Here is a 26,918-nt window from a genome sequence, read left to right on the forward strand (position 1 = left end):
TCTCTCCCCTCTCCCTCGTCTCTTCTCTCTTTAAAGTAAAATCTTTAACTACTATTGGTATAGGTATATCCGTATTATTTTATCTTCTAGCACTTTTGAGCCCTTTGGATCTGCAGGCTTCCATCCGTTCTCAGCGCAGAAAAGATTATTCATTTTTTTAATTTGTTTTTGTGTCTTCAGGAGCCTCTGTTATCTTAATTAAGTCTTCATTCTTTCCTATAGCTAAGATTTATCTCTTGATATTTTAATTCTCTTTGCATTTTATGAGAGCTTAAACTTTTCCTTTATAACACTGATTTATTTTTCTTCATTGTCAGTTCTGTCCTTTATAGCTTCTGATTATGATTTTTATTTGAATTGCGTTTTTTTATATTCTTTTTTTTTTAAGATTTTATTTATTTATTTGTCAGAGAGAGAGAGGGAGAGAGAGCAAGCACAGGCAGACAGAATGGCAGGCAGAGGCAGAGGGAGAAGCAGGCTCCCCGATGAGCAAGGAGCCCGATGTGGGACTCGATCCTAGGACGCTGGGATCATGACCTGAGCCCAAGGCAGCTGCTTAACCAACTGAGCCACCCAGGCGTCCCGTTTTTTTATATTCTAATAGAATGTACTCATTGCATCTAGGTCCTCTGTGATTCTGCTTTGTTCTCAGCCTGTCCTTCATCTGAGTCTGACATCTTGTATTATTTTTCATTTATTTTTAAAACCTCCATTTGTCTACATTTCTGGAGAATACATAGCCAATTCCTTCCATTCTGGAAGGGAACTTATTTCACAGGTATGCTCTTCATCTGCATCTTAAGGGGTACCTTCTCCATCTTTCATATTGTAGAATGTTTTAATAGGTCCCATGTTTTGTTTTGTTTTGTTTTCCATTTTACTCATTCTACTCATAGTAACTGCTTGCCTGTGAATAGAGTCAGTTGATTCTTTTTGGAACCCCTGCTGCAGTGAGGTGAGGGGCTCTTTATGTAAATTGGTTTAACAGCCCAGCAACCCAAGAAGGTGGTGAGAGAACCACAGTGTGGGCCTCCACGCAGGGGGACTGAAGCTTGGCACTGTTTTCTTCTTCTTGTGTGGAGAAGCCTTTGTGCCAGGGGTCAGCTTTCTGAACATCCAGCTTTGGCACAGCATCCATTGCTGTCCATACAGTGGCTGAGCCTGGATGTTCTTCGGTGCTGCTGCATCCGGAATTTGCCCCAGATGCACTGTAGACTCTTTCATTGCTATAGCGGCCACAGGAGCCCTGGAACTCCTCAGGGCTTTAAATTGCTATTGACCTGGAGGGGTGAGGTGGAGTTCAGTCCATTCTCCTCACAGCAGCAGAGTGGGCTTTCTGAAATACAAATGCGATCGTGTTATGTCTTTGCTTAAAATGCTTCAGTGGGTCCTCCTTGTCTTTGGATAGAGTTCCAAGGCTCTGTATATAACTCCCTCTTCAGCCATATCTCCCCTGATCCATGCCTTATAAGTGAACCACACTGATTTTTTTTCATTGACTCAAATGAGGCATGCTTTCTCTTCTATTCAAACCGATACACATACACTTATTTCTGCCTGAAATACTCCCCACTCTGCCCTCTTACTACACACGTTTCCACACATATACACACTCTTATACAACCCACTTAACATATGAAGTCACTTTCTTTCTCTCTTGTTAAAGGTAGTTTAAAGTTTATTCAGCTATACTGCAAGTTATTCTGACTTTAAGATAGCATTACATGGCATACTTCTGAGTTTATTCTCAAGATATTCTGTTGTGCTGGGGCACCTGGGTGGCTCAGTGAGTTAAAGCCTCTGCCTCCGGCTCAGGTCATGATCCCAGGGTCCTGGGATCGAGCCCCACATCAGGCTCTCTGCCTGGCGGGGAGCCTGCTTCCTCCTCTCTCTCTGCCTGCCTCTCTGCCTACTTGTGATCTCTGTCTGTCAAATAAATAAATAAAATCTTAAAAAAAAAAAAGATATTCTGTTGTACTTATCTCTATCTGTTTTATAGATCATGAAGTCTCTGGCACTAGGGGGTCATCTGGGTTTGGATCACATAGCAGTGAACAAATGGATTAAAGAACTTTAGAAAGAGTTAAGGCTGGAGACCACTGTGATCTTCAAATGCCGAGACACATGCTGCCATTACTGTTAATATTTGGATGATAAATTCTTGTCATAAATACAGCCTTAGGTGATTTGAAGGGGTAAGTTTGTAGGAAAATAAAATGTAAAAAAAAAAAAATTACACTGAATTGACATGGGGTCTCATTAGGTCCCATAATTGTGGCTTGCCAATGAAACATACCATCCCCAACTGGACCTGCAGAACATAGTGCTCTGTTCTCTTACTTTATACTCCCAAGGCAACCTGTATCCATTAGAGCACTTATCACTCTCAGTGTGTGTTTGGTTGTAAAACTCCTGTTTACAGCCACAACTCTTTCCTTTACTATTATAATTTCATTGTATAAAGATCAGTCCCTGGCACATGGTATGTATATATTTGTTGAATGAATGAATGAATGAATGAATGAATGAATGAGAACATGAAAATTTTCAGTTGTTGCTGGCCCAACATCATCCTTTGAAATTCAGGGCTGATATTGGGTTCTGTCAGCATCTCTTTTCCCTATTCCTTGGGATACTTTAGTATCTTTTTTCAGTATGGACCAGGTCTGTACTACATCTGTGAAACTGGACTAATTATATGAAAAGATTACATTTGACAACAATATAAGCACTTATCTCAGAGTCTGGTACCTAGAAATTGATAAATATATTTTTTTCCTATTTGAAGTTAGTAGCAGCATTAGAGAATAAAGAAAACATTGATTCTTTGCCTACTTACCTTCATGTTAGTGGAAGCAATTAGAAGAAGAGGAGAGAACGCTACTGAAGAGGGCTAACTAGGCTGTAGTCTTTTGGGAAATCTTAGGTTTATTCAAAGCGGGAAGGTACCTGCCATAGTGTATAATTACCCTTGAGACATAGTTAGGGTCAAAAGGCAAGGTGAATTGGGTGTGGACATAAATGGGATGGAGTTCAGTGAGTAAGGAAAGGGATAGAATGAGGAGTTTGAGTATTGACTGGTGGATGTCAATAAAGTGAAAATGGAAACTTTAGGAATAGGAATAGAATAGAGACACCCTAAAGGTGTGAAGAAGATGAGTTGAAAAGTGATTATTATTTGATTAGAATAACCTATGTAAGAGAATACAAGTACAGATAAACTTTTGTTTAACAAAGATTTTTGAATACCTCTCAATAAGTATTAACTGGGCACCATGTTAAGTGCTGGGGATTCACTGATGAAGTAAATAGCTACCACCTATTTCTTCATGGAATTTACAGTCTAGGGAGGAACACATAAATCATATACTTATCTGTAAAATTTTGAACTCTAATGAATACCTTCAGGAAAAATAGAGGTTATTAGGAGAGCATATTAACAGGCAGAATTAATTGAGTTGAGGGTAGGCATGTAATATCTCCTTGAGAAGGTGATATTTCAAGAAAACATTGATAGGATTTAGAATTTCATCCTAAGTATAATGAAGTCATCAAACCCTTTGTCATCAAGAGGTTTGATCATGCAAATGGCATAATCCACTGTTTATATTGAGATCATTCTGGTGATATTTTAGGAAATATATTGGTCAGGATACAGGGAAACCAGGCTTTTGAAGAGTTATAGAAAAGATGATGGTGTCTAGGATTAGGGGGGACATTCATTGAGTTTCTTGCATTTATCCATATGTTTATCCCCTACTCCTGCATTATCCCCTTAGCCACTTGCCTAACCCCCAGGCCTTTTACATACATTTGTGTGCTTGTGCATTGGTGCCCACATTTTCTCATTAGGCAGACCCTGTAGACAACAGTGTTTATACAGAATGTTTCAACCAGCCTAGACCCAGGAGGAGTAGGATAGTCAAGCTTGTGCTCTGTTCTTTCACTTCAGCAGTGGAATAGAACATCTGTGTATAGAGAAGGTTCAGGAGGGCAGAGGTTGTAACAGTCCTCTGCTGTAGTATGGAAGGATGGAACACCACACTCAGGAGCTTGGGTGATTGCTGACTGGAAGGAGATATTGGAGCCTGAATTCTCTTGATTTAACCATGGAAGAGGAGGTAGCAGGGTCAGGGCAAGGGCCAACTAGGCTCATTTTTTATATGTTCCTCATGTGCTGATTGTTGTTGCAATGAGAGCTGACCCTTAACAGGGCCATTGATGTGATAAAAGTTTTTCTCACACACTTCACAGTTGAGAGATGACTAGGAAGAGTAAGGGCTTTATCCTAAAGTGCTAAGGCTCAGTGATCATTTCTTTTCTTTTCTTTTTTTCCCTTCCTCTCACTTCCCAGTTACTTGTAACTCCAAGTCAGATTGATGGTTGGTTTGTGGTACTTTGAGAGAGTCATAATGAGCTGTTTGTATCCCAGTGTGTTTCAACTCATAAATGATGTCTGTTTAGTGGTCCATGGCTCACTGGGCTAGAGCTGGATGCTAATGAAGCCTAGGTCATGGTTTCCATTTCAGTACAGTTCTCTTGGGTTCACTCTATTATATTTACTGTCAGAAGCTATGCCCACAATCTTAGGCATTCGCCCTTTGTTTTTTTTTTTGTTTTTTTTGTTTTTTTTTAAGATTTTATTTATTTATTTGACAGAGAGATCACAAGCAGGCAGAGAGGCAGGCAGAGAGAGAGGAGGAAGCAGGCTCCCTGCTGAGCAGAGAGCCCGATGCGGGGCTCGATCCCAGGACTCTGAGATCATGACCTGAGCCGAAGGCAGCGGCTTAACCCACTGAGCCACCCAGGCGCCCCGCCCTTTGGTTTTTGAGACCATGGGATGAGGCAGTAAGAAAAGATCAACATGAAAGTGACCTACTCCTACAAAACTAATACAGCATACTCATTTTTCTGATGGTAGTGTTGTTTCATTAGTAGTACTACTGAAGTGTCTTGCTCTGTCCCTGTGTTTCTCAATCCTGCCCTATCTCTGAACAGCCAGGTCAGAGTCCCCTTCCTTATTAGAAGACTAACTTGATCTGTTATGACCTCACACCTCCAGCATCCTTTTCAGCCCTCAAAGATTTCCATTTTTCATTTTGTCTTTTTCTAACATTCTTCCAAGCTGTGCAGATGTGGACAAGTCACTGCACCTCTCTGGTCCCATTTTCCTCATCTGTAAAATGAGCATGTTAGATTAAATCTAAGGTCTACAGTCTATTTCACCACTGATAACAAGTACCTAGTAAAGTGCCAGATATGAAAACCGAGGTCATTGGCAGACACAACTTCTATCCTCAAGGAACTTATAGTTTAACAGGGGTGGGAACTATACATAATAAATAAGTAAATATAAAAATATAAAAATAAATATAAAAGTACAACTTTTGATGTTGGCAGGATGGATTAAATGGAATAGATGTAATGATGGAGAAAATTGGGGAGATGTGAATTTGAAGATCTAGTTAAGAGAAGTCAAAGGATGGGAAGTTACTGCCATACAAATAAGAGGAGGAAGAATATTTGAGGCAGAGAGAATAGGGTATGCAGAGGTTCTGAGGTGAGTAAGTACTTCAAGTTTAAGGAACCAACAGTAAGCCACTGTGTCTGGAGTAAAATATAGGAAGGGAAGATATGGATTTGAGGTGTATTTGAGAGGCAAAAGTGATCAGCCAGAAAATTATCAGGAACTGTAGGTGGCTGCAGGTATTGAAGGTATCACCCAAGGATTTGGTATTGCAATACTTTGTAGATAGCCCAGACTCATGGTGGCAATAGAGAAAGTAGTTGCTAAAAACAAGTTATTTCTTTTCTCCTTTGCTGATAGGAAAAGGGAAGGGCCTAATAGCCCACTGCCTTTGTCTTAACATTAACTGGCATTAGTCTGCAGTATCTGGCAGGTGGAAATTACTGAGAGGGATAATTGAGGCCCTTAAGAATTTGCCTAACTGAGCTTTGTGCAACATATTTGGGAGTTCACCAGCAAAGTTTGTGTGTTGACACAGATAGTATCCGTGCTAAGACTTGTTTGGGTGCAAGATTTAGTAGTGTGGTAGGGCATGGCTACAATGCAGCTCTCCCTTTTTACCAGACATGTTTATATGCTAGGTAGCTCATAACTTAGTACTTTTTCCTTCTTTCAGTACCAACAGAGAGCCATTTGCTTTTAGTCCCTCTTATATTGTCCTGGCAGATTAATCTTCAAATGCAGTTTTGATCGTGTCTTCCCGCATCTATGAGTCTGTGATAACTGCCCTTACTTGTTGTATCATGTTCAGAACTCATACTAGAATTAAAAGCCTTAAATGATCTCCAACCTATTCTTCTTTTAAACCCCAGCCAGAGACTATCCTTCAGTCATTTTGATGTCTTCAAGGCCTAGCCCTACCACCCTTAGGGAACCTTCTCCCTCCAGCCCGGATTTATGCTTTCTTGTCGTGGAATAGTGGGTACAGCCCAATGACCTCAGGCAATGCACCCAACCCCTCCAGATGATCGCAATAAACTCTATTTCAATATTTAGTGATCTTCTGCCTTTATTCGTTTGTACCAAGAGTGTTCTTTAATTGCCGCATGCTTCTGTGCTTTCCCAGCGTGCTTTAAGACCCTAGGAACAGGGACCTAGTCTGCAGATCTTGTTCATCAAAACTAAGGCTTGAAAACTTAACAGTGCTGCAGTGAGAAGGGCAGTAGATTTGGAGTCAGACTGATCTGGGTTTGAATGACAGTGCTTTCACTAGTTTATTATGACCTTGGGAAGGCTACTTTACTTTTCCAGCCCTTATGTTTCTTATTCTTCGTCTTCTGCATTGATTTCCTTCTGTGCCAAGAAGTGGTGGCATGAAGGAAATGTAGTATCTTAGCAGACATTCCACTGGGAATTTTGGAGCAGACACTTGTAGTGGCCACCCAGGTTACCATTTTCCTCATTCTGGTTGATAGAATTGGAATGAAGAGGGGAAAAAAAAAATTCTGGCAGAAATGAGCCTAGGAGGGAGTATTTTTCTGGAGTAATGTGTCTGAATCTTAGCGAAAAATCCATTTTGTAGAAAATAACTTAGGAGCCAGTGTGCTCTTGGCTCTGTAGATTTGATTTCTCTAATAAACAGTATCTGACAAGTACACAGTTGTCAGGTGTTCTAATCTTCAACAATAATCTTTTCAAAAAATAGTGAACTGTACCTACAAGTACATTTGATTTTTGAATAATAACTGTGAGTCGTAAGTGTTTCCAGTAATCTGATCGTATGAGTAATGATTTTAATCCTTCCCTTCCTTCTTCATCCTCTCTACTTCCTTAGGCCTTCATGTGCTTCAGAAATTGAGGCACACGAAGATAGTTTTGATATGGTCAGACTCACACCTCAAGTCTTTTTTAAAAGGGTTTTTTTTTTTTTAATTTTTAAAAGATTTTATTTATTTATCGGAGAGAGAGAGAGCATGTTCACGAGAGGGCACAAGCAGGGGGGTCAGCAGGCAGAGGGAGAAGCAGGCTCCCTACTGAGCAAGGAGCCTGATGCGGTACCCTATCCCAGGACCCTGGAATCATGACCCGAGCTGAAGGCAGACGCAACTGACTGAGGCATCCAGGTATCCCTTTGTTAAGCGTTTTAGAGGCAGGCAGCTCTGGTTTAAATCCCACTTCTCCTGCACTTCCTGCCTCACACTAGGCAAATTATTTTAACTCTCTGAGCCTATATCCTCAACTATAAAGGAGGTAAATTTTCTGACAGCTCAAGCACAATGCCTGGTTCATAGCAGGCAAGCAATGACTCTTGGTTTCCTTTCCCAGGGGTGCCGAATTTCCATTCCAAGCATTGTTTTATTTACCTAGTCTGTCTTACTACAATATTTAAGTGTCTGGATATTATATCGCATAAGAAATATATATGAGATCTTTTTAAACACACAGTGTCTTATACTCAGAATTATCACAGAGCCAGTCAAAAAGAAAAATAACATCCAAATTACTCACATTCAGGAAGTAAGTTTGGTTTGAGGGTAGCATAGATATTTGAGTTAGTCTAAGTGTAAGAGACAAAGCTCTCTGTAATTTCCAGGTTACAGCCACCCTTCACCTACGTCTTAGTCATCATTTCTAAATCCCACCTGTATCCTAATTACACATCTGTCTGTACTCTGAGGTAGCATTTCTACCAGTATAGTAAAGGAGCAAAGCTTTCTATAATAAATGACATCATCCGCCCTGGGGAAATGATTGCCAGTATGTGCTCCCTCACTCACTCATTCAGTCTGTATTAGTTAATACTGTGGGTTGCAGTTGACAGATCCCCATCCGAAATTAGGGATACCTGTTGGAAGGGCCATCTCTCATTAAGAGCCGTTGGGCTTCAGGAGTAGCTGACACTAGTAACTTGAATGCCACATGACTCTGTTTTTTTCTTCTGTGCCCTTCTGATTTCACCCTTATCACTTTGTCTGTCACCAGCCATTTTATCCTTTTGGTCAATGTGTCAAAGAGTCCCTAGTCCAAAAGTTTAGCAAAAGGACACTGTGATATAGCTTGTATCAGATGCCCATCCTGGGTAAGCCAGCTAGAGTAGGAGGGCATGATCATGTAAAGACATGGTGGATCCCTCAAGAATTATGTGTAAAAAAATAATTATATTGTTGAAGTGGGGTGAGGAGAAGCACCAGAGGAGGTTGATGAGCACAGAGTTCCAGAGATGCCCACACATCTATCCTGCCATCCTGGGCAGTGGGATCTTAGGTGAAGAATATAAAAAAAAAAAAAATTCCTAAACTGTGGTTGCTTGTAGCCATGTGATGGGAGATGGATGTGTAATCAAATAAGTACAGTAGAGTGATTCTAGTTCTGTACAGTGATTGTATATGTAGATAGGGTTAAAGAATGGGTGGTCAGTTAGGTTAGATCAGACACAGCTAACCTCTGTTATCGGTGATGGCTACACAGCTGGGTACATTGAAGCCCTTCTGAAAATACTTGAGCTCCTTGAATTATTGTTTGGTATTCTGGGGACTAGGCATAGCCTTGACATTTTCTGAGTATAAACATAACGTACGTACTTGGGTGCCTGAGTGGCTCAGTCGGTTAAACGTCTGCCTTTGGCTCAGGTCATGATCCCAGAGCCCAAGGATCAAGCCCCACATCAGGCTCCCTGCTCGGCAGGGAGACTGCTTCTCCGTCTGCCTGCTGCTCCCCATGCTTGTGCTCTCTATCTCTCTCTCACTCTTGTACTATCTCAAATAAATAAATAAAATTTTAAAAAAGAAAGAAAGAAATATTTGCCTAAAGTTAAAAAAAAAAATCATGTACTTTTTCATTGAGAGCCCCCTTCATCAGAAAGCCTTTTCGAATTATTCATTGAGTTCTTAAACAAAGATAAAATTAAAAGACACCTTGAGGTTTTATGAGTTTTAGCCACTTGTCCTGTTGTGTTTTAGAGAATTCAGATGATCTGATTATGAATTTCCTTTGGTAGCTCTTTATTTTTTTTTATTTTTTAAATTTTTTATAAACATATAATATATTTTTATCTCCAGGGGTACAGGTCTGTGAATCGCCAGGTTTACACACTTCACAGCACTCACCATAGCACATACCCTCCCCAGTGTCCATAACCCCACCCCCCTTCTCCTAACCCCCCTCCCCCCAGCAACCCTCAGTTTGTTTTGTGAGATTAAGAGTCACTTATGGTTTGTCTCCCTCCCAATCTTTAAACTGGTATTAATAAGGACGATTCATCAACTTGTTTTATAACTCTGGTGGTCTAGCATTAAATTGCTTATTAATCACATATGCCTTGCTTATAAGTTGAAGACATACTTTTGTTCCTTGTGACAGGGCCTGAGAGGCTTTGCTGTAGCCCCTCATCCTTTACTATTGTAGTGACCTGCATTATATCCATAAGTGATCTTGTGTGTCATCCTTCAGTTTGTTCTTTTTCAGGCAGATCAAACTGATCCTTTTTCCATCTTCTCTTACATTGGGTCAACTTTCTGCATCTTACTTCACAAATCCACATCTTTGAAGGCTGGGTGCCTCAGGCTAGGCACAGTTTGCTCTAGTTTCATCATTCTGGTGTTGCCTTTCACCTCTACAGTTTATTGAGGCTTTTCATTGTCCTTCATCTCTTCTCTCTACCCGTGCTTGCCCTTACTTTTATTTTTTTTTTTCCTTACTTTTATTTTTTAACTAAACTTTTTATTTTGAGGGACATCTGGGTAGCTCAGTTGATTAAGCATCTGCCTTTGGCTTGGGTCATGATCTCAGAGTTCTGGGAGAAAGTCCCACATCAAGCTTCTTGCTCAGGAGGGAGCCTGCTTCTCCCTCTGCCTGCTGTTCTCCCTGCTTGTGTGCTCTCTCTCCTTCTCTCTCTCTGACAAATAAGTAAAATCTTTAAAGAAATAAATAAACTTTTTATTTTGAGATAATCATATTTTCACACACAGTTATAAGAATTAATACAGAGAGATACCCTATACCAAGTCTCCCCCAGTGATAACAGTGTCTTGCAAAACCATTGTATAGTACCATAACCACGATGTTAACATTGATATAGTCAGGATATGGAACAACTTCCCTGACGTTTTGACCTTTAGGTTCCTTCTCATCATTCTGTTTTTTACTCATCTCATACACCCTTTTTCCCTCATTGTTCTCACTTACATATTCATTGTCCCAGGGATTTAACTGAGTCAAGGATGCTACAAGACTAATCTTCTCTTTGATATGTTGGCTAAATTCTTATGTCAGAATTTCTAGGGATAGCAGTTTCCATTCTTCTTTAAGTTATTTCCCTGGAATAAATATCATTTGGATGGTTCATGGTAGGCCTTAAGATTCATGTGAAGACCTGGTCTGCTCGCCTTAATTTCAGGCAGGTCACATGAGGGTGAAGAATGTGTGAGAGTGGGTATGGTACTAATCCTTTGAGACTTAAGAGCCCTAATCAAATACACTTTTACCCCCAAAGGACAGTTCTGCACAGAGGATGTGGATGAGTGTCTGCTGCAACCTAATGCTTGTCAGAATGGGGGCACCTGTACCAACCGCAATGGGGGCTATGGCTGTGTATGCGTTAATGGCTGGAGTGGAGATGACTGCAGTGAGAACATTGATGACTGTGCCTTCGCCTCCTGCACTCCAGGCTCCACCTGCATTGACCGTGTGGCCTCCTTCTCTTGCATGTGCCCAGAAGGAAAGGCAGGTAAGACCAGCAGGACAGAACTGGAGTTCAGAGAAGGGGTGGAGAGCATTCAGGATCTCTTTCATTCCCTAAATTGTGTCCTTTTAATTAGCATCTGTAGAAACATGTTACTCAAGACTGTTCTTCTGGAAATATAATTGCTAGCCAAAGTGCTATGAAATTAGTCTTCTTCTTTAGGACTTTTGGCTCTCATCTCTTGTCTGCATACCTCAGTTTTTCACCCCCCCCCCCCCCAAAATGAAAGTAACTGTTGCCTTGGGAGCATCCTTAAGATCTTAAGCTGAAAGCACCTCAGAAATTAAGATTAATTTCTCAGAAATTAGGACAAAATTACTGATAAGTGGATTTAGAGACTTCATTTTGAGAGGAAACGTTTTACTCAGAAGGAGTTGGGAGGAGAGTAGTTTTGAATGCATTCCAGCTCTCAGTGTCTATGGAAATATTCTTCCAAAGGAGGCATTTTACTAACTGCAAAGTTAACATTGCCCTAGCCTCTCAAGTAAACAGCTCCCAGTCCTAGGAGTAGAGAGCAGTGAAGGGAGGAATGTGACAGAAGAAGATAGCTTAACTGAGAGAACTTTGTGCCCAGCACTTTTGAAGTGTTCTTCTATCTATGCCTTTCCAAAAGCCCCACCTCCAGCTTTGTGGAAGAAGCCTTGGCTACCTGTTCTTAAGCTAATTGCAGACTGGAAAATCCAGTTCTCATGTGAACTACACAGATCGTGGAGCCTAGTAATACCTTCAGAGTCCTCAGGGCACTTGAGCCAGGAATGTTGACGCTTTTTAAAAGGCTGCCCTAGTATAGGCTGATGGTGTTCAGCTGTTTTTTTCCTTCTGAGCTAGCTAAGTACTGGTGGCGCCTGATCATCAGGTAGCGTAATTTGGGGAAAGTGGGTTGCTAAGTAAAATATAAGGTACATGCAATATTTGGAAAATACAGTAAAAACTTGTTTGTTGTTTATTTGAAATTCAGATTGAACTGGGCATCCTCTATTTTTATTTGCTAAGTCGGAAGGATATCTTCATCATCTAGCCATCTCACTTTATGGCCTATAGATGACTCTGCCCTTGAGGAGAAGTCTAGCTGAGAGCTCAGGGTCAGAGCATTGCAGTTGTCTGCAGAAGCTCTTTGCTTGCTGTTGGCGGCAGCATATCCCTAAGGTAGGGTTAGGTAAAGGGGAAGTTGCCTCTAAATCTCCATATTGGATTTTGGTGAGGCGACCATAAGGTTTTCCCTCCTCCATGAAAAAAAACTGTCCTTCAAGTAAGAGACATTTCCTCTTTATTCTTCTTGCCCCACCCTGTGACAGGTCTCTTATGTCATCTGGATGATGCATGCATCAGTAATCCTTGCCACAAGGGGGCACTGTGTGATACCAACCCCCTAAATGGGCAGTATATTTGCACCTGCCCCCAAGGCTACAAAGGGGCTGACTGTACAGAAGATGTGGATGAGTGTGCCATGGGTGAGTACGTGGATCATTTCCTATTCCTCATGGTGTTTGTCGAGTTCAGCAAGCATTCAGAAGCAAAACCTCAGATCTCTCCTGTTAGATGCCCACTGTTTACAACCTTTCAATGTAAATGTATATTCTGTTCTGAAAATTGAATATATAGAAGGTCTGTACCTGATTATTTTTTTTTAAGATCTTATTTATTTATTTGACAGAGAAAGAGAGAGAGATCACAAGTAGGCAGAGAAGCAGGCAGAGAGAGAGGGGGAAGCAGGCTCCGTACCAAGCAGAGACCCCGATGCTGGGCTCGATCCCAGGACCCTGAGATCATGACTGAACCCAAGGCAGAGGTTTAACCCACTGAGCCACCCAGGCACCTCTGTACCTGATTCTTAATAGAAAGCCCTGCTTTGGTGACAGTTTGGGCAAAAGAACAGCAGAGATGTGCAAGAGTTGAGATTGCCCCAGTCTGTCTTTCCTTTCCCTTTCCCTTGCCCTTTCCATTTCCTTTCCTTTACCCTTTCCTTTCTTCCCTTGTTTTTTAAGGAAGAAAATAGGAAGTTGAGAACCAGAATATTAAAAGCCTGGCCCTAATGCTGTAACAATCAGACCTACTTCTGTAACCCACATTTGTGGAAATTCCACTAAAGTACTTTGATCCCAGTAATTGGTGCTTGTGTTTTCCAGCCAATAGCAATCCTTGTGAGCATGCAGGAAAATGTGTGAACACAGATGGTGCCTTCCACTGTGAATGTCTGAAGGGTTATGCAGGGCCTCGTTGCGAGATGGACATCAATGAGTGCCATTCCGACCCCTGCCAGAACGATGCAACCTGTTTGGATAAGATTGGAGGCTTCACATGTTTGTGCATGCCAGGTACATGGGCCCTTCAGTGTGTGGGGTCTAGACAAAAGTTACTTCCCTGCACTTTTCAGTATATGATGGCAATTCCATGAACTCTGTCAGCATTTAATTCCCAGTAATGACAGGTTTCCCAGCCAAGGGGACCTTGAAGGAGTAATACAGTGCAAGAAGTCTTAGAGCTATGGAGACTAAATTTTAAAAGTCCATATGTCAACACCAGTTACATGTAAGAGAAAAATTCAGAAGTGATTGTTTTTATTTAAGTATAGTATATCCTTTACTTAATAAAGGATTTACCATAAGGATTATTTAAATAGCAAGCTTTTCTGATCTTTTAATATATTATAAATACCATACTATTCCATTTATAGAAATTATTTTACCCATAATTGTATAGGAACTTGTCATTTGTCCATAGTGACTTGCATATAATTAGTTGTATTCTGAATTTCTTCTGCAGAAACTATTTCTTGAATCCTTAGAGAGCTCAAGTAAACCTAGTTTAAAATGACAGGACAGTGGCTGCTTTGCCAGATTAAGGTGCTGGCTGCTGTAGCATTGGGAGGCCCTCCTGCCCTTGACTTGTACCCCGAGAGCAACAGCATCTCCAGGTCAGCTGCTGTTTGGGAACATTAACTAGGGACCCTGTGTGCCTGGTGCTGCTCTGAAAGTGAAGCAGGGACTGGTCAGAGAGTATGGGATAGTCTTTGCTGGCATGCTGTGTTTTGCCAGTATCTTTGGAGGTAACCTCTTCTCCCTCTTCACTGTGACATGGATATCTTCGTAATATTCTCCTCTGTCACTGATACTTTCAGTGACTATTTCCCATCATGGCAAAGTCCCTTTTGACTTCTGCAGAAGTGTTCATGCTCATAGAGGTTATAGTCATCTCTGCAAATTTGTGCTTTCTTGGCTAGAATATGCCTTTCTCTCTTTCTAAGCCACTTGTGTGGTCCAATTTGTTCAGGTTTCAAAGGTGTGCATTGTGAATTGGAGATAAACGAATGTCAGAGCAACCCTTGTGTGAACAATGGTCAGTGTGTGGATAAAGTCAATCGCTTCCAGTGTCTGTGTCCGCCTGGTAAGTGCCCACCACCTGCCCCTGTTTTCTTTGAAAGCACAAAGCTCCCGGGCCACTGGGAAAGGAGGAGAGAATGTGTGTGGGCTGTACATGAGGAAGTCATTAAAGTGAGCACTTCAGGATAGGAGTGTGTGGAGAAATGGGGAGTTTGTTTCAGCTAGTGGATCATCCAAATCCTTTGTGGCCAGAAGTCCAAGTGTATTCCGAATGGCCCATGACCTCTCTGTCTGTGTATATATTTCAGGAAGGTCACAGAAGCCTTTTGTAGGCGATTCAGGACTTTTTTTTTTTTCTTTTTACCCCCCATAGGTCATATTCTTAAAGCCTCTCTGTGAGATTTTTATTTTTAAATATTTCACTCTGGGTCCCAAAACAGGCAACACAAGTCAGTTTTTTCCAAAGAATGTTCTGTATCTCCTTTTGTTCCCCAGAGCTATTGTTGAAGATGTGCTGGGTTTTCTGCCACTGACAGTAGCCTCTCAAGTTGTTTCTATTGAGAGGTTCCAGTTCCTCTGAAGCTGTACTCACTTGTTTGAGGATTCCTTGTATAACCATTTAGTCCCCACTTCAGTTAGAAGAGAAATCTGTACTGGGAAGAAACAGAGGTGGAGACACAGCCAGTGGCCTCTGATGCCCTGAGCTTCATGCAGTTATCCCAGTTTCCTACTGGTAGAATAACTTTATGTTTGCTGAACCGTTGGGTTAAGCCCTACTGGCAACTTAACCCAACCCTCCTTGGGCATCCTTCTCATAGGATATCCTAGGTAGACCCTCGATAGACAGACATAGGATAGTCCTTTGACTATGTCATCATTCTGTCCTTTTAAGGTTTCACTGGGCCAGTTTGCCAGATTGATATTGATGACTGTTCCAGTACTCCATGTCTGAATGGAGCAAAGTGTATTGATCACCCGAACGGCTATGAATGCCAGTGTGCCACAGGTAAGATTGTCCTCACTTTTTATCCCTCTGGTAGGTCCATTTGAGCAAAATAGGAGACTGTCCTCTTCTAGCTGTCCTACCAAGCCAGTCCACTAATGGCCTACTCTGTGTTTAGAGAGAGCTGCTTCTATCATATTTTTGGATTTTTTTTTTTTTTTTTGCTACTCTCATTGTTTCTTTCTACAACACCTGCCTCCTTCTCCACCACAACAGTGGTCTGGCTTGGACATTTTCATTTGGTGTTCATGTCTTTTTGGGACAGATTTTGGCAGTGGTGAATTTCCAGCTGGCTTGACTTTTTCCTTCGGGAAAGGGAAGAATTCCAGCTGAAAGCCATTTTTCTCTAGGGCTTCTCAGCAGGAGGTCTGTCTCTGTGTTTCTTGGGGCAAGTGATTGAACAAAGGCCCAGAAATCTAAGGACCATTGTGTGCAATTGCAGAGGTTTTCTGCATAAAAGACTGCTCAGACCCTGAGAGTCAGGTGTGTATCTGAACACGAGAGAGAACTCTGGGAAAGTTTAGGTCCTCTTTCCTGACTTTGCTACTACAGTGACAAAGAATCTGTTTACAGATATTCTCCATTTCTGAGCTGTGGCCACATTTCTCATTTGGGAGTGGAACTGAATAAGGCAGACGTCCCTTGTTCCACATTTACTTCTGCACAGACCAGTATTCTAGAGAAAGACTAGAAATTATTAGAAAAGATGATTTCCCAATTTATTTTTTGTATGACCACTTAAGGGAGAAAGAAATTATGGATATAATTCAAGACCTTTTTCTTATTTTAGAAGATGGATTCCTGAAAGATTTTAAACATCATGTTCATGATTTCTTTCTGATGACAGAAAAGGGAACTAAGTCACAAAAATAAACACAGAATTAGTGTTTTGGTAGTACTGGAGCATAACCATTTACTGGGCCTCCTTGGATTAGGTCCTGTCAAATGAACCACTTAACTCCTTTCTCTTTTCATGAGTTGTTGTCCTTGGTTGGAGAAGTTCCAGGTTTTGTCCTCCTCTGGCCAGATTATCCTTGTAGAGAATAGCCTTCACTGGAGAGAGTTTAAAAACATTGAATTCTTGTTTAAAAGGGAAGAGAGCTCCTCTTCCTTTAAAATCCTCTAAAAGAATGGATTGAATGAAGGAGACTTTATTTGTCCCTTGTTCTTTTAAATGCTCATAAATTTTCATTCATTTCATTTAACGGGTACTTACTAAAAACTTGATATATAAGCATAGTGCTCCGGGAGGGTTTGAGAAGGGTAAAGAAAAGTTCTCTGTCCTCCAAGGTCAGAATTGGGGAAATAAGGTACATGTAACCATTAATATAGTATCTGTATGTTAGTTTTGGGAAGAAAGAAGTATAGAGATAAATACGTAATAGAAAAATATTGGAAGTTATTCCTCATTGAAGCCCAGTATGAAATGAAGATGTAGTTTAAGTATCTGAAATGAAACCACTGGTCATTTAAAAAAGGTATTTGAATTCTACAAATTTTATTTGATAACTATTTTAAGCACAACTCAGGCATGCCTTATAAGTCATGCAAATAGTTGGCTTCAGCTGCTCATTGTCTACAGTATGAACTATTGAGACATGAGGTCTGTAGGATAAGTGGATGTGGCCACACTTATGTTCAGTGTGGAGTGTCTGACTTGGTTTGAAGCCTTCTTGGTAAAATTCCTTCCCAGGATTTACTGGTGTGTTGTGTGAGGAGAACATCGACAACTGTGACCCTGATCCTTGCCACCATGGCCAGTGTCAGGATGGGATTGATTCCTACACCTGCATCTGCAACCCCGGGTACATGGGTGCCATCTGCAGTGACCAGATAGATGAGTGTTACAGCAGCCCCTGCCTGAATGACGGTCGCTGCATCGACCTGGTGAATGGCTACCAGTGCAATTGCCAGCCCGGCACATCAGGTAAGCCGCTCAGCCTGTGTCTCCTCTGGACTTTCACTGTTCCCCCCACATAGTTTACACATATGTCTCAGGCTGTCATGGCATATGCTCAGATATCTGAAAAATAATCCTGATCCTGAGAGGCACAGCCAAAGCTACAGCCAAGAACATCTCAGAGGCAGATGCCTCTAGCCACTGGAGAAATTAGAGGCAGTAGCTTTGCAAAACTGATGATTTGGGGTGTGTCTTTTTTGTTAAAAGGAGACACACCACTTCAAAAAATTGAAATTATTATTTAAAATTGGAAACCCTGTTGGCTTTGTGGCTTGATTTGATTATCCTTTTTTCTTTAGCCTCCGACACACTCAGATGAATGAAGCTGGCCCTTTCCCTTCTCCCTTACTCCTGTCCTTCCAGTTATGTTTTTCTCTATTTCAGAGTCTGGTGTCTTTAATGTGACACTTTTCTTCCACCATGTGTCTCAGGTGGACCTTGGCCATTTGGGGGAATTCTCAGGGAAAGGGGAGACTTTGCAGCACCTCCCAGCCATTGTAAATTAGAATGCAGAGCCGCCATTTCCCCCCCGAGTTTTTTGCAGTTTCCCTAGTCTGGTTGAGTGACTGCTTGTTACTTAGGAGGGCATGCTGCTCCTTGCTGGGGGAATGTTGAATTATTTTCTCAGGCAGCAGCATTTCACAGGTTTCACTGGAGTCTGTTTTACTTATTCAAGGAATAATTATGGTCACAACTGTGGTTAATGGACAGAGAAGTACTATGTCTCAGATCAAAGAAAATGTATTAGTGGAAGATTAACTAGTGTGTGCCTTTGTTAGAAGGGAACCTGCCAATACAAGGGAGTGATTTATTGAGAACTCATTCTTGATTTAAGGAAAGTGGCCTATGTAGGGGGCAAAGGTGGGGGAGGTGGTTAACTGCCCTCATTTTATTTTGTTATTTCCAAATCCATTTCTTCAAACTTGTCAAAGGCCCTGGTCTCCATCCAGGACCTCGTACATGCCAAGTTTGAAAACAAAGTCCTTTTTGAGTTGCTCAAGCATACGAAAAACATCCCATGCCTTCACAGTTGAAAATGCCTTCCCCCTCCCCACATTTAGATAACTCACTAAAAGAGCTGAATGGATCTTTGTGAAACCTTCCAAAAGCAATTTGCTTCCGGGCTGGTCCCCAGACATGAGAAATTGCAGTACGAAAAGAAATTTGAGAGATTTACAAGCAATTGAAAGGATGCCTTTAGAATGGTGGGGCTGTTGTAAACGGCTTTGCTATCATCCCCATTATAACAAATATACTGGAAACCTGGGTGAGTGGTGCGTTGGCAAGCACTTTGTTTTCTCTGGGATTATATCATTATGCCGGGATGTATCAGGTGTATTCCCTGGGGAGGACAGAGAAGACAAGGTGTAAGTAGCTGTCACTGAGAAATGCAATAAGTAAATATGAGTGGTGTGCAGGCAACATAGAATAAAGGCCTGGAATCTCTCAGAAAACTGCCAGATCCCTTCATATGGCTGTTGGGAGAATTAAAGCAAAGAGATGCAGGCATCATGAAAAAAATCTTGGTCTGTAATAGGTGGAGAAAGCCCTGAAATGTACTAATGTCCTGGATGAACATGTTTATTTAATTAGTCATTATGAATAGACTCTTGAGTTCTAGAGGAAGAATCTATGACCCATTCAATACATGGTCCTGAGTTAGTAGGTTGGGGTTTGGACGAGTGTAGACAGAAGGAATACTTTACAATGTGCTGGTTATAATTGTGGTTTCTCACTTACTGGGTACTTAAAGTGAGATATACCACCCAGAATCACTTCTGAAGCTTCTATCACCCTTGGTCTTACGATGGGAAACTATTCTTAGTAAGTTTCTTTAGGTTTTAAGTCATAGAAACCAACTTGAATAGTTTAAAGACCCTTTAGTAAACAAGCAAACCATAACTACGAAATAGACAAAGAATTTCGTGAAAGTACATAGAAGTATCTTACAGATTCCAAGTGAGAACTGACTGATTAGGCTTTGCAGAAATTAGGAAGCAGAGCAATTTGTAGACCATGGGTCCCACAGTTCCTATTCCAACGTTGCAATGAGAAAATCTCATTGTCCCATCTTGGGCAGGGTTATCTGTTCCCGTTCGAATAAAGTAGAGCCTCCTGTGGCCTGCTGTGGTCAATTTTGGGTAAGTGGGGGTTATTAGCCAGTGGCTAGACACTTCTAAAAGTATGCACTAGTATGCAAGGAATATGGAAACTCTTGTCTGATTTGTGGCCAGTGAGGCAGCCTGACCTCATTAATCACAGAATGACCAGTATGGTGTGGCAAAGAGTGTGGCTTACATCCTGGCTGTGCTGCTGTAATTGTGCAAGTCCATGATAAAACGGGTATGTAACACAACTTCATGTGCCAGTTGAGTGAGAAGACTAAAGAAAAGTTCTGTAAAGTGGGAGGCAAAGTACTTGTGCATAATAATGGCTCAGTAATTTTTTAATATAATTATCATTAATAAATATTAATATGAAGTGTGAGTGAACCAGAATTTTCACATTTTTTTTTCACGGAAATTTTGTTAGTTTGTATCCTTTATACTGGCTTTATTTTTAGATTTTTTTAAACTTCCAAGGCATTTTTCCATGGATGGAAAATAAAGTATCACTAAATTCATGTTAAGTAAATGCCAAAATATCATGAGTATTTTTATAAAATGATGGTAAAAATTATGATTGGTATATCAATACTGTTTAGTTATCCATATCTATAATTAAGCTTTTCTTAATATAGCCAAACTCTACCATTCGTCTGGGGAATGGGTCAGAAGGGAGGCAGCACAGCCCCAGATGAAAGATACCAGACCCTTTAAGATTTATCCTGAACTTACGTCCATAATAGTGATAGTTGCCAGCTTCTGGCAGTGGATTTAAGTTCCAAAATTCTAATTTTCTCACAGAAGCTTAAATTTTATTTTTGGAACACAGTACTGCCAGTTTTTTCCCTTGAAATGACAGGTTTACCTCTTTCACATAATGTTTGCTAAATATGTAGGTCTGAATAGCCCTGGTTCCTCTGTCAGTTGTTCTTTCAATTAAAATGGGATTCCATGAAGAAAGCGTGTTCAGTTCAGAACTCCAACAATCAAACAACTGCTTTTCCTGGAAGCAACTGTGTATTTGGCATGCCACAGAATTGCTTTATTTCCCATTTCATTACATAGAACAGAAGATGTATATTCAAAGGTCAAGATATAATAAAAATATAAAGTTAATAATTTTGACTTCTTCACCAAAGTCATTCTTTTTTTTTTTTTAAAAGATTTTATTTATTTATTTGCAAGAGAGAGAGAGATCACAAGCAGGCAGGCAGAGAGAGAAGAAGAAGCAGGCTCCCTGCTGAGCAGAGAGCCCGATGTGGGGCTCGATCCCAGGACCCTGAGATCATGACCTGAGCTGAAGGCAGAGGCTTAGCCCTCTGAGCCACCCAGGTGCCCCCAGCAAAGTCATTCTTAAGTGAGACTGTCTTTTTTTTGGTTTAAATTGTAAGTGCATAGAGGTAAAGAATATGAAGACCACTAACTAGTACAGTTTGGCACCACTATCTTGATTCCTGCTAACATGCCAGCAATTCTACCCCCATTGCTTTTGCACCAGGAGTGGAGATGCCAATGCACTGAAACGGGCAGATAGTGGCTTAGTGTGATTCATAGAATAATTTTGACCTCATAATACCCTGACAGGGTCTGGAAGACTACACTTTGGAGATCTGATGCTTTACCCTATCCAGGGTTGGCTGGATACGCTAGATTTCTCAGCCCCTAGTATCATATGCTATTTTTCAGTAATACTGGTTTCTTTTTGCTTTTATCTTTGCAGGTGTTAATTGTGAAATCAATTTTGATGACTGTGCAAGTAACCCTTGTGTCCACGGAGTCTGTATGGATGGCATTAATCGTTACAGTTGTGTCTGCTCACCAGGGTTCACAGGTAATAAACACTCTTTGACAGGGAGTCCTAGCCCCATCACTTTGGGAAAGGGGCATCTAAAGAAAATTCACTTTTCAAATGTTTTCTATTCCTTTATCTCTTGGAATGTTAGGAGTTTGTTTCTGTACTTCTCTGTCCCAGTTTTCTACTTACAGGCCTTCCCTAAACTGTAACATGAAGCTTTTCATTAATTAGGATTTTTTGACCATGTGTTATACCTACCTGAAAAGCATTCCTAGTTAGACTATGAGTTTCTGTCACTGTGCTTGAGTTATATAATGTCTAATGCCGCCTTTAATTTGCTACACTTAGTAGTGAATGCCTTCATAAAAGGATACCCAAGATAAAATTCTATGAAAACACTAAATGGTTTTTTCTGAGTACTTCCTCTTGTGGGGGATTGTTGGATGAGGCCAGAACTTGGAAGGACCAAGCTAACTTGGCAGTGCAAGGGAGATCTTTTCTCACTAGGAGGAAGAAAGTACATGGCTAAAATAAATTTGGTTATAATCATTATAAGTAGTTAGAACATTTATACACACAGGCTTATGTGCACACACACAAACATAAATCTCTCTGTTTTGTTGTTAATAAGGTTGCCTTTACCTTTTGCCCTCCTGATCAAATAGTGCGGGGGGCTAAGAAATCGAAGGCACCTTATTGACTCATCTATTTGTTAATGGCATCATCAGAGGTGATAATGCCAATTCTATTCTTTCTAGACAGTGCCACGTGCAAGCAGGAGCTTAGGTAATAATGTTACCACTTAATAAATACCATGTGGTCATTTGCAACCAATGTGAGAAATTTCCCTCAGAGCTTTTTAAACCATGATGTCAAAAGGCATTCAGGGCCAAGTGAAGTTAATGTCTCCCTCTCGCCTGCCAGGAACTTACTTTCCTGTATATTTCACAATCCTTTCTCCTGCTTGGTATGATTATGGATCCAAGGGAGTAATGTTCGTGGCCCACACGGGTCACTGAGATCTCTGCTCAGTGGAAGATCCACTCAGAAGACAGGCATGATGAAAGCTGTCATATCTAGTGCCCAACTGCTATTAGTAGCTGGATCCTAAAACTTGTTACTCCAAGATTAAGTGATAGCCAGTTGTATACACAAAAATTCCTGCTAGATAGGATAATAGGTGCATTTTTGTTAAATAGGTAACAAGGGAATAGCTACCATTTATTAAGAGCTTATTTTGAGCTAGGAGGTAAATGCCTAATCTCATTTAATTATCACAGCCATTATCATTTCTATGGTATTGATGAGAAACCCTGAGCTTAGAAAGTATTAATAACATTACAAGTAGACTGTGGCCAGTGTTCCAGTCCAGGTGGTCCTACTCTAGAGTCCATGGCTGTTCTCAGCTCACCAGACAGCCTAAGTGGGTGCCTGTTCTGGCTTCTTTTTAGATATGTAAGCGTTACACTGGACTTTTTTTTTTTTTTTTTTTTGAAATGCCAGTAAATTATATTCTCTCTGATTTTAACATTCAGCAAACCAAGGAGGTCAAGGAGGGAGGACATAGGCTAAAAATATTCTAAAATAAACCTAAGGTGTAGCATGAAATTACATAACCAAGAACTGGAATGTTTTGGTTACTGGGTGGTACTCTGTTCTTGGAACAATTTTCTATGTCTGTGTTTTTTTTCATTTGTTGTTTTTTTAATCAGCTGCTGAAAATACCACAGACAGCTCTGGTATTATATATACATGAGCTGAAAATGTGAGGTGTTTTATCCTTTCCGTTATTTTAACACTACTACTTTTCTTTTTCTTCTTTCTTTTTTTCTTCCTTTCTTTTTTTACAATTCTCATGACAGCTTTGGCAGATACAAATGAGTTTTTCTTTTTAAGACTAAATTCTGTATTCTTAGACCTCTTTATACTTACTGATTGGGAAATGTAAAATATCAAATGATATTTCTACAAGCTACTTTTCAGTTTTACAAACTACTCTTTTAGTTTTGCCTTCATAAAATTATTTTGCTGACTTCTTATAACAGTCCATTAAAGCAGGTAAGCTGAATAAGAAACCAAAAGCAATGGCAACAAAAACTAAAATAAACAAGTGGGACTACTTAAGGTGCTTCTGCACAGCAAGGAACAATCAATTGAGAAGGCAGCCTACAGAATGGGAGAAAATATTTGCAAACAATATATCCGAAAAGGGATTAATCATATCCAAAATGTATAAAGAGCTCATACAAGTCAATAACAAAAAAGCAAATAATCCAATTTAAAAACAGGCAAAGGCAAGAAAAAAATTTTTTAGAACAATGTATGGTGCTGGATGTTAACTAGAGTTATTTTTATGGTCATTTTGCAGTATATACAAATATCAGATCATTCTGTTACACACTATAACTGGTATGTTAAATGTCAATTATAGCTCATTAAAAAACACACACACACACACACACACACACACACGGGGCGCCTGGGTGGCTCAGTGGGTTGAAGCCTCTGCCTTTGGCTCGGGTCATGATCTCAGGGTCCTGGGCTCGAACCCCGCATCAGGCTCCCTGCTCAGCGGGGAGCCTGCTTCCCGCTCTCTCTCTGCCTGCCTCTCTGCCTACTTGTGATCTCTGTCAAGTAAATAAACAAAATCTTAAAAAAAAAAAACCACACACACATTAGGCAGAAATAACTCAACGCAATTTTAGAAACAATTACTGGAAAATTCCCAATAATTTCTAGATAGAGGATACTGGAAGTATCCACTGTAATTTTCAGAGCTACATGATTTAGCCACAGACTGATTGTATTTTTTTTTAAACTGTAAATCATTATTTATATTTAGAAACCCAATATCATCTGAAACAGGTAAAGTTTTGAAAACTTCACTATCTGCCAAACCCTAGTAGTTTTCAAAAAGCATTTGAAAAGCTAATCATGAGTAACAGAACTACCAAGGTAACTAACCCTCATTACAATGTCATTATAAAACCATATAAAATCACCAAAGTACAATAAGAAAACATATATTTGAGTTTTATAATCTCTGCTCTCTCTAAATGTCTTACAGTAGTTTCTAATCAGTAGTAAGGTGTATAATTTATATATACAAATATGTAAATTTATAATTTATAAACATTTAACATGCAATTGCTTTTTGGTTTTTTCACCCTTAGTTAGCCATTATTAGGTTATCCCAAACAGGCACACTGCTAAGAACAAGGAATCTTGCAGTAATACTGAAATCAATTACTCAGCCTTAAAAAAGAATAAAATCTTTCTATTTGAGACAACATGGATGGACCTTTAGGGCTTTATGCTAAGTGAGATAAGTCAGTCAGAGAAAAACAAATACTCTACGATATCACTTGTATGCAGAATACAAAAATGCCAAATGCACAAAAATAGAATAGGATGGTGGCTAGCAGGGGCCAGGCTAATTGGGAAGATGTATTTAAGGGTACAGACTTGAAACTAGTAGATAAATCTCCAGACCTTATTTATCACAGCACAGTGATCATAGTCAGCAATACTGTATAATAAACTTGAGAGTTGCTAAGAGAGTAAGTCTTAATTGTTCTCAACACAAAAAAAGAAATGATAATTATGTGACATAATAGAGATGTTAGCTAACATTAAAGTGATAATCTATTGCAATGTATAAGTGTATCCAAATCAGTATGCTGTATACCTTAAACTTGTATGGTGTTATATATCAGTTATATCTCAGACTATTTACAAGACAAAACACAAAAGGTAAAGAAGTTTTACTCTTCCTGTTTAACAAGACAGCTGAGAGACAGAGCTTGATGTGTCCATGCGATATATACAAATATATTTTGTAGGTTTCAAGTCACACAGCTAGGACTGCGAGTTTCCAGAAGGCAGAAACCTCCCTGATCATCTTTTTAGCCAGTGTCTAAAACAGTGCCTAGCATGGAGGAAACAATAGATACTGCTGAGTAAATGACTAGAACTCACATACGGGATTTCTGACATCCAAATCCAGGCTTTCAAGTGGACTATACCATGCTTTTGTTCATTAAACACTATTTTGTTGAGTACCTACAAGGTGAAGTTAACCAATGTTAACTTCTCATTCAGCAGTTCCTGGGCCGAGTAAGATGCTTTGCCTTGTGCTGGGCATTTCTGATGCTGGGTGGAAACTCCTTAATAGTGAAGCAGCAGTCAGTCCACATGGTAGACTGCACAAGGAGGCATTTAACTCTCTTGGTTAAAGATGACTTGAAAATTGAATCTGGGAAGAGTTTTTAAAACAAATGAAGAAAACCTGGGAGGAGAGACTTCTGAGAAAATGCTTCCTACAAAGGATAGTAAAGGAAGGCTTCTTTCTCATTCTCCATTGGATAGCAAGCGAAGGATAGCTGTGCAGTTGAAGAGTTTGGCTCCTCTCTTGGTGCCAGTGGCAAACATCTAAAAAAAATTCTGAGGTTGAGGCTAAGAAAATAGTATTTAAAAATAAGTTATTAATAAAACACTTAAGAGGAAAACAGCAACCACTACCAGATTATGGGTCTTTACCACAAGAACCACCAATAATGGTTTAGAGAGCAACAGAGAGTGAAAAAATGTTAATACCCATACTTTAAAGGGGTGTGGATCTATTTCATTTGGAATTTCCTGTTCTAAATGCAGGGTTACTCTTTCTTAAATAAAAAAATGCATGTTTTTATCTGAATCAGAAAATTGTATTCTTTGAAACTTTTAAGTTCCTTCACAGCAGTTTGTTATTGCCACTCATTTACAGAATTATGGGTTATTTAAAATTTTTATATCATTTTGGAATGTATAGTTAAATCTCAGTTATTCAAAATTTAACAAAGCAAAACTTTTATATAAGTGGCACACTTTAATCAACTTAAAGCAACAAATGTCAAGGTTAGAGCTGACATCTTTTTGAAGTGCAGCCTTATGGAGGTTTTAGAGGAAGAATATATTTACTTATTTCATATATTCTGAGTATTTACATTACTATGTGATGATTAATAATTGTTTATATCAGAGGTTTTCAAAATGTAATATTTGAACCATCTGCATTATTTAAAATATGGTTTTCTGGACTCCACTCCAGATTGTAATCAGTCTATATGGTGATAGGACCTAAGAATCTCCTTTTATTTCTTTATTTTTTTTTAAAGATTTTATTTATTTATTTGACAGACAGAGATCACAAGTAGGCAGAGAGGCAGGCAGAGAGAGAGAGAAGAGGAAGCAGGCTCCCTGCGGAGCAGACAGCCCAATGCGGGGCTCGATCCCAGGACCCTGAGATCATGACCTGAGCGGAAGGCAGAGGCTTTAACCCACTGAGCCACCCAGGCGCCCCTAAGAATCTCCTTTTAAAACAAATATTTTAAGAGACTATTTTTGCACATTAAAGTTTGAGTACTACTGATCTAGATTAGAAGACCCTAGATTATTTTCTCAATTATCAGAAGACAATATAATTATGTTTAGAATACCCTTCTTAGGTAGAAAATGGGTTAATACAACTCTAAGAATGAAAGCAAAAT

At 40.0% G+C, this 26,918-nt stretch overlaps 1 protein-coding gene and 1 pseudogene across 1 annotated transcript in view; one reads left to right on the forward strand and one right to left on the reverse strand.

The window, feature by feature from the left end:
* The window catches only part of NOTCH2 (notch receptor 2), a 175,328-nt gene that overhangs the window by 104,651 nt on the left and 43,759 nt on the right, over nucleotides 1–26,918 (forward strand). The window contains exons 6-12 of the mRNA XM_047724773.1: nucleotides 10,959–11,192; nucleotides 12,503–12,658; nucleotides 13,334–13,522; nucleotides 14,478–14,591; nucleotides 15,420–15,533; nucleotides 17,224–17,457; nucleotides 21,316–21,426. Coding sequence (XP_047580729.1) covers nucleotides 10,959–11,192; nucleotides 12,503–12,658; nucleotides 13,334–13,522; nucleotides 14,478–14,591; nucleotides 15,420–15,533; nucleotides 17,224–17,457; nucleotides 21,316–21,426 — 1,152 coding nt within the window. The remainder of the gene's footprint in view (nucleotides 1–10,958; nucleotides 11,193–12,502; nucleotides 12,659–13,333; nucleotides 13,523–14,477; nucleotides 14,592–15,419; nucleotides 15,534–17,223; nucleotides 17,458–21,315; nucleotides 21,427–26,918) is intronic.
* LOC125097191 (ubiquitin-conjugating enzyme E2 D3-like) lies at nucleotides 1,969–2,294 on the reverse strand (annotated as a pseudogene).

This window comes from Lutra lutra, chromosome 4 (genome assembly GCF_902655055.1).
Source record: "Lutra lutra chromosome 4, mLutLut1.2, whole genome shotgun sequence".
In the NCBI taxonomy this organism is placed as follows: Eukaryota; Metazoa; Chordata; class Mammalia; order Carnivora; family Mustelidae; genus Lutra; species Lutra lutra.